General features: G+C 37.1%; 1 protein-coding gene across 6 annotated transcripts in view; it reads right to left on the reverse strand.

Annotated features, from left to right (window-relative positions):
* Window positions 1-12,290, reverse strand: part of DROSHA (drosha ribonuclease III) — a 139,993-nt gene that overhangs the window by 79,329 nt on the left and 48,374 nt on the right. For all 6 annotated transcript variants that reach the window (XR_004429776.1, XM_033179268.1, XM_033179273.1 and 3 more), the window contains 2 exons: window positions 10,883-10,964; window positions 9,875-9,949 (listed from right to left, as the gene is read on the reverse strand). Coding sequence is in view for 5 of the 6 variants with exons in the window: in XM_033179268.1 (XP_033035159.1) it covers window positions 9,875-9,949; window positions 10,883-10,964 (157 nt within the window). In the remaining variant the exon portion in view is untranslated. The remainder of the gene's footprint in view (window positions 1-9,874; window positions 9,950-10,882; window positions 10,965-12,290) is intronic.

A 12,290-nucleotide genomic window follows, 5' to 3' on the forward strand; every position in this document is an offset into this window, starting at 1 on the left:
TTACCTAAGAGTACCAGGGACTTTAAGGACACAATAGGGGTCTAAAATACCGTAAGAAGGAGCAGAATGTTGCTTTGTGTAAGGATTAGAAAAAAGATTCATATTTTCACGGGGGGAGAGGAGCATGATGGAGGGAGTAAATATACACAGGTCTAGGTATACAAAACAGCACTAGAATCTCCACGCATGCATTTACAGTTGCCTGACTCCATGGCACTTCAGATAAAAGGGAAATGGACTGGGGACAGCAAATTTAATGTGAAAAGACTTTTAAAAGAGCTAGTGGGAGAGAGGAATACTTAAGACTACAAATCAAGACTCCCTTAAAGGCTTCAATTCTGTAGAAAATGATTAGCATAGATACTGTCCAATTTAGGAAAGGCATAACTAGATTAAGAAATAAGGCCATTGGCTGGGTGGGGTGGCTCACGCTTGTAATCCCAGCACTTTGGGAGGCCAAGGTGGGTGGATCACCTGAGGTCAGGAGTTCGAGAGCAGCCTGGCCAATATGGCAAAACCCTGTCTCTACTAAAAATACAAAAATCAGCCAGTCATAGTGGCTGACTCCTGTAATCCCAGCTACCCAGGAGGCTGAGGCAGGAGAATCACTTGAACCTGGGAGGCAGAGGTTGCTGTAAGCCGAGACTGTGCCACTGCACTCCAGCCTGGGTGACAGAGTGAGACTCCCTATCAAAAAAAGAAAGAAAGAAAGAAGATCACAAGGTGCTTATATGAATGCCAGTTATCCATCTTCTTATTTAGGTGCAATGCTAATGATGAGGCAGGAGTGAGTCACATAGCAGCATAGAAACTAGACATAATTAAAAATACACATATACACACATCAGGTGCAAAGCTAACAACACTGAAGGAGAAACCACAAATCCATGTTGAAATCTGCTAAATATTTTAAATGGCAACTAAGCCTTAAAAGAGATTTTATTTACCACTGTAAAAAAGTAGAAACTCAGGGCAGATAACCTGAGGTGAAAGGTATCTCAAGGAAGGAAGACTGAGACTCTGCTCCCTGTCCGGTTTTGGGGTTCAATTTCCATGGAAAGGTAAGAGGAGATCCATAAATTAGAGACTCCTGCCAGAGCCCACAGGGCATGAGCTGTATCTCTCACACTCAGCCTGGCAAAAAGACACTCCATAAACATTTGTGGAATGACTTTCTAAAGCAGACTAATAACTTGGCCACTTGCACTCAGGCTGCCATGAATTCACTAATGTTAATGAATTGGCTCTTTTGGTTTGTCTGCTTTGCCACTTGTTTATGTTGGGGATTTATGGAGCCATGTCACTGAGGGCTAGGAAGTAATTTTTATCTTGTTGGCTGAAATAAATAGGACATGATATAAATGAGAAATGAGAGCGGGTAAGCTAAGGTTAGCAGGAATTCCGCCAACTCTGGGACTGGAACCGTGACAACAGCTCATTATTCGGGAAGAACTGGAGTTTGTGTTTCAGGGAATGAATCTGGACAGTCATTAATGAACTGACAGACTTTATAAACTGTTTCTTAGAGACCCAATGCTCTCAGTTTATATTGCTTGATTATTTATATGGTTATTTGGGGAGGGGGATAATTTGTTAGGGAATCTGTATTAAGTATATGGCTGCTTATAAGAGTATTTCTCAACTGTATAGTGCTCAACTTTAAGAAATACAAAAACATTATCCCCTTTCTCTACACTGACAGTAACTGTATGACTGCATTTCTGTGTCTTCTGGATATTCTTGCTGAGACATCCTAATAATCTTATTTTCTAAAACATGTATTAACAGGTCTTTTCTAAATTTTCCAAATGTATATTAAGTTGTGGTACTAATAGATGCTTTTGCAAACTATACTTGCCTCCTGGAAATTTTGCAATACTCTCCCACCTCCCGGCCCCCTGCCAGCCACACCTGAGAACTACTGCTCCAGATGGGGCAATTTCAAAGAATCAATTTTCTAGACAGTCAATTTGCAAAACTGATTCAGGATTTGCAATGCTTTACTAGGGCAGTAATATAAGCAATGAGTAGGCTTTCCCCTAAGTGTGATCTCACTATCTTGAAACTACTTTTGCCCCAGTTACACTCAGAATAAAACCTTGTACTCAGTCTAGTTCATATCAACTATTTTGCGACCAAAGGTAGAGAGTTGGATAGGAAAGAAACAAAACTTTGAGAAAAATTTTTAAATCTCAATAAACTGATTGCTCTATGATTTGGTTTCTGGTAAACTGGTCAGCACTGAATAATCCTTGGTTTAAACTATCAAGCTTACTTTTGGGTTAAAATTGCTTAAAGCAACTGGGACAGCTTTCTTCAAAATGGATAAACTGAAGAAATAGAGAAATATGATGATGACTTATAAAACTTGAATTTTCAGTTAGATATTATAACAAACCGACATAAATAAAAAGCAAGTAAGAATAAGAAGACCACAAAATACCTGAAAAATGTGGAAAGCTACTCATTCTCAAAGAAGTTCAAGAAACATGCAAATAGTAACATCAGACTTTTTGCTTATCAGATGGACTAAACCAGGAATGTCCAATCTTTCAGCTTCCCTGGGCCACAATGGAAGAATTGTCTTGGGTCACACATAAAATACACTAACGACAGCTGATGAGATTAAAAAGAAAAATCGCAAAAAAAACTCATAATGTCTTAAGAAAGTTCATGAATTTGTGATGGGCCATATTCAAAGCCGTCCTGGGCCAATGTGGCCCCTGAGTTGCAGGTTGGACAAGCTTGGACTAAACTGTAAACGACTAGTAACATCCTGGCCAGGTGTAATGGCTCATGCCTTTAATCCCAGCACTTCAGGAGGCCGAGGCAGGCAGACCTGAGGTCAGGAGTTCGAGACCAGCCTGACCAACATGGCAAAACCCTGTCTCTACCAAAAATACAAAAATTAGCCAGGCATGGTGGCAGGTCCCTGTAATCTCAGCAACTCAGGAGGCTGAGGCAAGAGAATCACTTGAACCTGGCAGGCAGAGGTTGCAGTGAACCGAGATGGCACCACTGCACTCCACCCTGGGCAACAAGAGTCAGACTCTGTCTCAAAAAAAAAAAGACTCGTAACATCCAGTATTGGCAAGTGTATAGAAAAAGAGTACTTTCTGTTGGTCAGAAAGAAAACTGTTGGTCAGAACTACAAATTGGTATGTCCTTTCTAGAGAAAACTTGGCCAACATCATTCTTAATTTAAAATGTGCATACTACCTTAACATGTAATTTCACTTCTAGAACTCTACCTTACAGAAACAAACAAATGCAACAGGATAGACACAGACTATTTCTGAAGCATTTATATGAAATGGGGAAAAAATGGAGAACTCCAAAATATTCGTCACCATAGGAATTATAAACAAATTAATGTCTATCCATACTATAAAATGCTAAGTATGTATCAAAGAATGAAGCAAAGCATTTACAGTACAGAGAATGCCTGAAGTATCTGAGTTAAAAAAAAAAAAAGTTATGTAACATTTAGTATTATTCTACTTGAAGAAAAAAAGCATAATTCTCCTTACAGCAGTTAAAACAATACAAATCAAGCCATTTACAGCATTTACTCATTTTCACATGTTCAGAAAGAAGTGTTCACTGTTTTTACTTTACATACTTTTGTACTGTTTGTATACACACGCATACACACAGAGTCAACTCAATCAAAAGCAAAAGCAACATTTCCGTTTTCTAAAGAAAGAAATTGTTCTTTTCAATAAATGGTGCTGGGTCAATTGGATACCCACATTGAAAATACTGAGTTTTGACCCATATCTCATATCAACTGTGAAAACAAATTCAAGACTGATTACAGCTCTAAAAGTGAAGAAATATAAGTGAGTATCTTGACTTTAGCATAAGCAAAAATTTCATAAATATGATACAAAACGCTCGAATCATAAAGGAATATGTATCTATAAATTGGACCACATAAAAATTAAGAATGTCTATTCATCAAAAATAATCATTAAGAAGATCAAAAAGCAATCTGCAGAGAAGGTATTGGCTATTTATATATATATATGTATGTATCTGTCAAAGAACTCACATACAGTATATATTTCTAACAACCTAAAAAAAAAAATTCTACTTTAAAGTTCATATGGAACCAAAAAAGAGCCCACACTGCGAAGACAGTCCTAAGCTAAAAGAACAAAGCTGGAGGCATCACGCTACCTGACTTCAAACTATACTACAAGGCTACAGTAACCAAAACAGCATGGTACTGGTACCAAAACAGAGATATAGACCAATGGAACAGAACAGAGCCCTTAGAAATAATACCACACATCTACTACCATCTGATCTTTGATAAACCTGACAAAAACAAGAAAAGGGGAAAGGATTCCCTATTTAATAAATGGTGCTGGGAAAATTGGCTAGCCATAGTAGAAAGCTGAAACGGGATCCTTTCCTTACTCCTTATACAAAAATTAATTCAAGATGGATTAGAGACTTAAATGTTAGACCTAAAACCATAAAAACCCTAGAAGAAAACCTAGGCAATACCATTCAGGATATAGGCATGGGCAAGGACTCCATTTCTAAAACACCAAAAGCAGGGCAACAAAAGCCAAAATTGACAAATGGGATCTAATTAAACTAAGGAGCTTCTGCACAGCAAAAGAAACTACCATCAGAGTGAACAGACAACCTACAGAATGGGAAAAAATTTTTGCAATCTACTCATCTGACAAAGGGCTAATATCCAGAACCTACAAAGAACTCAAACAAATTTACAAGAAAAAAACAATCCCATCAAAAAGTAGGCAAAGGATATGAACAGACACTTCTCAAAAGAAGACATTTATGCAGCCAACAGACACATGAAAAAATGCCTATCATCACTAGCCATCAGAGAAATGCAAATCAAAACCACAATGAGATACCATCTCACACCACTTAGAATGGCGATCATTAAAAAGTCAGGAAACAACAGGTGCTGGAGAGTGTGTGGAGAAATAGAACACTTTTACACTGTTGGTGGGATTGTAAACTAGTTCAACCATTTTGGAAGACAGTGTGGCAATTCCTCAAGGATCTAGAACTAGAAATACCATTTGACCCAGCCATCCCATTACTGGGTATATACCCAAAGGATGATAAATCATGCTGCTATAAAGACACATGCACACGTATGTTTATTGCGGCACTATTCACAATAGGAAAGACTTGGAACCAACCCAAATGTCCATCAGTGACAGACTGGATTAAGAAAATGTGGCACATAGACACCATGGAATACTATGCAGCCATAAAAAAGGATGAGCTCGTGTCCTTTGTAGGGACATGGATGCAGCTGGAAACCATCATTCTGCACAAACTATCACAAGAACGGAAAACGAAACACCGCATGTTCTCACTCATAGGTTGGAACTGAACAATGAGATCACTTGGTCACAGGAATGGGAACATCACACACTGGGGCCTGTTGTGGGGTGGGGGGAGGGGGGAGGGATAGCATAGGAGATATACCTAATGTAAATGACGAGTTAATGGATGCAGCACACCAACATGGCACATGTATACATATGTAACAAACATGTACCCTAGAACTTAAAGTATAAGAAAAATGAAAAAAAAAAAATCCCTGAAATTAAAAAAAACAAAAATCAATGAGAAAAAGGCTGATATTGGCCAGTAGAAAAACGGGCAAAAGACTTGAATGGGCACTTTAAAAAAAAACACTCTCTAGGTACCCAATAAATATATGAAATGGTGCTCCATTGTATTAGTCATTAGGAGAATGCAAATTAAAATCATGTGATACTTCTGAACACACATCAGAATGGCTAAATTGACAAAGAAAAAACTAAATGCCAAGTGGTGAGAATGTGAAATAACTTGAATTTTCTTTTTTTTTTTTTTTTTTTTTTTTTGAGACGGAGTCTGGCTCTGTCGCCCAGGCTAGAGTGCGGTGGCCCGATCTCAGCTCACTGCAAGCTCCGCCTCCCAGGTTCATGCCATTCTCCTGCCTCCGCCTCCCAAGTAGCTGGGACTACAGGCGCCCGCTTCGTCGCCCGGCTAGTTTTTTTGTATTCTTTAGTAGAGACGGGGTTTCACCGTATTAGCCAGGATGGTCTCGATCTCCTGACCTTGTGATCCGCCCATCTCGGCCTCCCAAAGTGCTGGGATTACAGGCTTGAGCCACCGCGCCCGGCCATAACTTGAATTTTCATACACTGTTAATGAGAAGGTAAAACAGCCCAGTCACTTTGGAGAACTGAAAGTGTCTACAAAGCGTAATATACACACACCCAGAATTCCACTTGGTATGGTATATATGTAACAGAAAAATACATTTATGTGCTCACTAAATGATATGTACAGGTCTTTGGTGAACGTACATATGCTATTCAAATATACAGATTCAGATATATAGTGAATATATGTACATATATAGGAATATAGAACATGAATATAAATGTCATGAATATATATATACACACACATATATATATACTGAAAATACCCAAATGTCCATTAATCATAGATAGGTTTATTTTAATTTAGTCATCCCATGTAATACTACATAGTAGTGAGAACGAGCCAACTACAGTTAATGGACTGCATTAACTGTCCATTAACAGTTAAGTGCAACAGGATATGATTCTGAAAAACATTAAACAAAAGATGGAAGCAAAAGAGAATATAAAATTCTAGTTTTCATAGTTCGAAAACAGGTAAAACTAATACATGGTGTTTCAAGTCAGAATAGCAGTTACCCTTGAGGGTCTCAGCAGTGACTGGAAAGGGGTCCTAAGGGGGTTCTTGGAAGCTACTAATCTTGATCTGGGTGCTGGGTGGATGGTCATATTCACTTCGTAAAAATTCATTAAGGTCCTATATTCATGATACATGCACTTTTCAGGATTTATGTTACAGTTCAATCAAAAGTTTACTTTATAAAAATGAGAGATAATACCAAAGACTATTTGAAAAGCAGACTCACTAGTAACCAAAAACATGAATATTTAGCTAAGGCATTATTATGACCAATTAAATAAAATCAGTAAGCAAGTATTTACTGAGTCCCTGCTACGCGCCATAAAGTATGTTAGGACTAGTGATACAACAAGACAGACAAATGTTTACTCTTCAGCCTCATGTAACTCACCACTGAAATTTTTTAAAAGAAAGAAAGAAGAGAAGAAGGTTGAGCAAGCCTAAAATGCTAAAAATGAATAATAATGCATTTTTCATGGCAGCACAAACTGATGTTATTCTTTTGACAAGAAATTTGGCACTACATATCACGATATTTAAAAATATCCATCTGCTCAAGGAATTATTAAAAAAAGATGCAAATCGTATCTAGTAGATGACAACTACGTAAAAAATATCCTTATGCACAGAAAAAAATGAAATTATATATCAAAATTTTTTTTTAATTCACCGTTTTCCAAAAGATCTTTAACAAAGTCACATTATGCAAAACAAATCAACCATAATTTCCTATCTAATACCAAAATGCATTTTATTTATTAGATATTTTTCAGTATCCTTCAGGGTCTTCTTAATAGGTATATTTTCAAAGGGGAGTCTAATGAAAAGGTAAACGCTGTTTAAAAACAAATCAATAGACCTTTTTCTTTACGACGATCTAAATGTTATCCCTACATAGTTATGTGAGAGTTGAAATCCCACAAAGTAAATATCTAACATCAGATTTTTCTTTAAGGAGATTTTAAAACTGCCCACTTTCTCTCAGACATTTGTTTGGTCATAAAATGCCTAGAGGAAAGTAGATACAGAAAGGAAAAGGCTTTTCGGCAAATTCACTCTAACACCATTTTCTAATAAGTTTACTGCTGAAGCTCCAGTCTAAAATCAAAAGATTCATTCACCGGAAGAGAAGAAAGGGCATCTCAATAAAACAAAACCAGATATAAAGAGGAGAAAAGCTTTTGAATGCATTTCTAAACAAAATAAACATGAACAGTAATACTAAAAATCTGAGTAATGCTAACCTAAAATAAACTAAGCCATTTTGACTGTCTGGACTGAGGAAACAGTATCAGGAAAAAATCTTGACAAAAATCTAAACCAGACAGAGTAGACAAGAAGAATCTAAGGCCACACAAAAGGAGTCAAAGAGACAGGAGGAAAGTAAGAAGCACCCAGGCACCAGAGCAGGGAAGAGACTAACACTGAGGCACGTCCTCTGCACTTGGTCTGTAGGAGGCTGCCTTTGGCATCGGCAGCTGCAGTGGGCTAGGGACAGTTAGAGGGGGTCTGGCACTGAAGCAAAACTTGGTTGTGAATGGACAAGGGCACTGGAAAAAGCCAGACTCCGACAGGCTCACTGCAGGGCTCTCAGGCATGAAGGAGACAAGGGCTCCTAACCGAGGGAGACAAGGGCTCCTGACTGAGGGAGACAGGGACTCCTGCCCATGGGAGGACAAGAGGCATAAGGAGGACAGCATGAACACAGGATTGAAATTCTTTAACTGCTGATACTGGGTGGAAAGGTTACACAAAGAAAAGCTCCCCAACCAAGATTATAGACCGCAGATTTATAGCAGCAGCTATGTTTTATTCTCCAGTATTACTGAGCGGCCCACATATAGAAGAAAAGGCAAGCAGTTGGATTGATGACATTCACTTGGAGATGGTGGCCATACAAGCAGCTGAGACAGCTAGGACTGACAGGATAAATGTCAGAGCACAGGACCTGGTGGGGAAGGCAAAGGAAAGTAGCCGTACATAAGGAGAAGATGGAAGATCCAAGTAGAAGCAAAAGGCAATAGGGACATGAGAGGCTAGACTGAAGGATGTCACCAGAAAGTGAGACACTGGAGTCAAATTCTAGGGAGAAATTAACGTAGGGTGGTGGCATGGTCCATGGTTTTTATCTTAAGATTAAGTGACTGAGTGGTGACAATCATTACAGTAGAAAAAGTCAAATAATTATATAGCTCAGGGTAGAATGGTAAGTGAAGTTCACCAGGCTGGTAACAGAACCTTGTAGAGAGAGGAAAGTGTAAGCCAGGTTTCACAGCACTTGATAAAGCAGGTAATTGACTAGGAAATAAATAAAGAAGGAGTGGGAATAGGGTGGCAGAAGCCTCAAGGAGAAAGATTTTGCAATCAAAAAGGCAACCAAAAGATTTCATTAAAAATATACATATACATATTTTTTTTTATTTTTAGAGACAGGGCCTTGCCATGTTGCTCATGCTGGTCTGAAACCCCCACTGGGCTAAAGTGATCCTTCCTTCTCAGCCTCCCAAATAGCTGAGACTATAGGTACATGTCACTAAACTGACTCTAAGCATTTTTTAAAATACCAAATATAATGCCAAATATTACAGTTGGATTCTTTTTAAAAAATTAGAGAAGTTAAAATATTGCTTTTAAAAACTGTCATATATTTCCTTATATATTTTATTGGGAGAAAAAATTATTTTATACCTTTTTTTCACTGCAAAATGAATTCAAACACATGTCAAAAGACAGGAAAAAAATCACTATAATCCTACTACCTTAATGCAACTATTATTACAGTATTTTTTCAGCACAGTTATAATCATATTACATTTAAAATGTTATTGTTTTCTAATTAGCCACATGCATTTTTTAAGCCACAATCATTTTTCCACATTAACACACCTGCATGATGTTTTGTCAAGTAGATTTCTAAAATTTATAAATCCGTTCTTCCATTGTTCATCTAATTTGGGCTACCATAATTTATGCAGGGACATAAATCCACATGTATAATTTTACATTTCCATGCCTAACCTGAGAAGTAGATAATTAACAGTACCTAAGGTGGGAAAGTTGTCCCTGAAGATTGAAAGGAAAACGGCAAGCTTATTTTCAGATGCACTATCTCACCAGGTCACTGACAAGCCAGAAGATTTACCTGGAAGAAATCTTACAAAACGCGGCATGAAATGAAATCTTGGGCAGCAGGGAGGACTGTCTTCAAACAAAGGACCTGAAGCAAACAAATGAGAGAAAAAAAAAAAAGAAAAGAAAACTCAAACAGTCTTAAAAAACAAGCACTGCAACTTAATTTCTAAGATTTATGATAACCACAAAAACTACCACCAGAAGTAAAGGCATAAAAAATACCACCACCTCCTGCCACTCCTCCTCAGTAGCTAAATCAATCATTGGTAACTGCCACAAGCATCCAAGGACAACTGCAATGAGGAGACTACGCAAAGGCAAGAAGAGGATGAAAGCCCCAAGCACAAATATATATAGTAAAATTATTTTTAAAATTCAAAGTTATCAAGACTTATTATAATTGAATTATTACATGATATAATGTGACTATGTGTTCATTCTTTCCCATTTTAATCACTACACTAAAAATATTGAGAAATGCTATCAGTTTGAAAAGCCATTCATCAATAAATAAGTAACTGTTTGTTAGAATATACTTCAAAAGAGTAAGCTACTATCCAAGAACCAAGCATCAAGTCTTTGAATTCATCTAGTTCACTCTAAGTGTCTGCATGTGTGTATGTGTGTGTGTGTGTCTTAAAGACTAACCAAAGTTTTGCATTTAAATAAACTTCCATCTTAGAAGATTTATTACAGCAAAGTTTACTAGATTTAAAATATTAACTAATGGTAATTTCCCAGGTACACATATTATCAAGGTAGTTACACATAACAACTGGTACCATCTTTAAGCTGCTACCAGCTAATAACAAGCACTGTCAACCTGTATAAAGTAAAATCCATAGAAACTTATTTATGTCAAATGATAACAAGCATTCCTGTGAATAACACTTTTCTCTGGGTATTTAAAAAGTAAGAGAAATTTCAACTATCTCCTTACAATTTTTATAAGAGTTTTCACATATACCATAGCATTCTTCAATAAGCATTACTCTCTTCTTTAAATCCTATTACTCACCTTTAAGATTCCAGTCATACAATTCCAAAATATCTCTGAATAGGAACAGGGAAAAGAGTTCAAGCCCTTTCACACAAAAATTCTGAAAAACAAACCAAAATTAAAGTACTGTAGATTGGCAAAATATATATTAACTGAAGGTTCAACTTGTTCTTGTCAAGTGTCTTTAAAAATGTCTGTTAAAACTATACTAAGACCATATAGTTTCCTGAAAAGTTTAGCCACTGATCACTAGTTTCAGACGGAAATGAAATAGACAATAACGCCATTAGGATTCCTTAATGTCAACTTAGCCCTTCTCAATATACAAATAAAATGAGAAATTTAAAAAGTAAGGCCTCACTTATATTATTTTTCTAATTCAATTATAAACTGTGTGAGAATCTTCTGAGGATGTTTTGTTAATTCAGATTACACATATGCACCTGATAGGCTTGTCCTTCACCCCCGCCTCACACATCCAGAATAACGGTCATGGAGTTACAAAAAAACAGAGGTCATGTGTACCCAAAAAGTTCAAATTCGTAATGAATGCAAATAAAGGGCTAAGAAAAACTATACAACTCTGCACCAAAATTTCTCCTGTAAAACAAGCTAAACAGATGATATATTTGCAAGTGAGACTTATCTCATAATTCTTCCTCCTACTTGTTTTGCTCGGGGTTCATAAGTTACCCTGCGTGAGATCACGCCAGAAGTCATAAACTTTTACAGTAGCAAATGAAGGTATATGACCTTAAAAACCAAAAGGAAGTTTAAAAAAAAAAATCCCTTCTAGAGCAGAAGAATGAAGGGGTGGTTCTTTTTATTTAATTCTTTTTGAAAGGAAGGTACAATGAGCAAGACTTGCTCAGAATGAAACAGATGCCAACTAGGCACACATGTCATGCCCATCAATTTTCCCTTCCATGCTCCCTGCCCATGACAGAGCTGTCCCATTAAACAAGGTTTGCAAGCAGAGCCAGGGGCTCCGGAAACTGACCCTGACTCCAACACAATGTTAAGTGCACAAGCTTGTTTGCTGTCTAGTTGTTATTTCTTAGTATGATTTGTCGACACCACTAAATTCAAGATCAGACTATGAATCATTCTGAGATTCACATTAATCTTCCTTTGGAATTTTAAATCTCTTGCATATATTTAGATAAATCTGCTGCTGTGCACCCGCAATGAAAAACAATTAGGAAAAATATGTAAATATATGAGAAGAAAAACAAACCAAGCATTGATCTTGTCATTGGAGATAATGAATAAGATGATTACAACAGCTATCAGATTGTTTCACTATTCCAATTTCCCCTCTGATAACGACCAGTAACCAAAATCTGTCCCCTACGTAAACAAAACTAGAAACAGATGTAAAGTTAATATCAGCAGATGTAACACAAGGAGAAATGGGTTCAAAAGA

This window comes from Trachypithecus francoisi, unplaced genomic scaffold (genome assembly GCF_009764315.1).
Source record: "Trachypithecus francoisi isolate TF-2019V2 unplaced genomic scaffold, Tfra_2.0 Lachesis_group2, whole genome shotgun sequence".
NCBI lineage: Eukaryota > Metazoa > Chordata > Mammalia > Primates > Cercopithecidae > Trachypithecus > Trachypithecus francoisi.